Raw genomic sequence first — 326 nt, forward strand, 5'->3', positions numbered from 1 at the left:
TGGAGGCTGGGCCCCTCAGGATGGACCTTCCCACCAGAAGGGGCCTCCGCCCTCCCCCACCTCCCCCCCACAGGCGAGGTTGTGGATGAAGGCCAGGCGGTAGGGGGCAGTTCTTGCTGCTGGCCTCCCACCACCGTGCCTCCTGCCCGCCCACAGAGCTGAGCCCAACGCCCACGGAGGAGCTGGTGCACATGTTCAATGAGCTGCGGAGTGACCTGGTGCTGCTCTACGAGCTCAAGCAGGCCTGCGCCAACTGCGAGTATGAACTGCAGATGCTGCGGCACCGGCACGAGGCGCTGGCCCGGGCTGGCGTGCTGGGCGGCCCC

At 68.7% G+C, this 326-nt stretch overlaps 1 protein-coding gene across 1 annotated transcript in view; it reads left to right on the plus strand.

Moving 5' to 3' along the window:
* DMAP1 (DNA methyltransferase 1 associated protein 1) overlaps positions 1 to 326 on the plus strand; it is a 9,362-nt gene that overhangs the window by 8,646 nt on the left and 390 nt on the right. Inside the window, exon 10 of the mRNA XM_010847890.1 lies at positions 157 to 326. Coding sequence (XP_010846192.1) covers positions 157 to 326 — 170 coding nt within the window. The remainder of the gene's footprint in view (positions 1 to 156) is intronic.

This window comes from Bison bison, unplaced genomic scaffold (genome assembly GCF_000754665.1).
Source record: "Bison bison bison isolate TAMUID 2011002044 unplaced genomic scaffold, Bison_UMD1.0 scf7180017864256, whole genome shotgun sequence".
Taxonomy (NCBI): domain Eukaryota; kingdom Metazoa; phylum Chordata; class Mammalia; order Artiodactyla; family Bovidae; genus Bison; species Bison bison.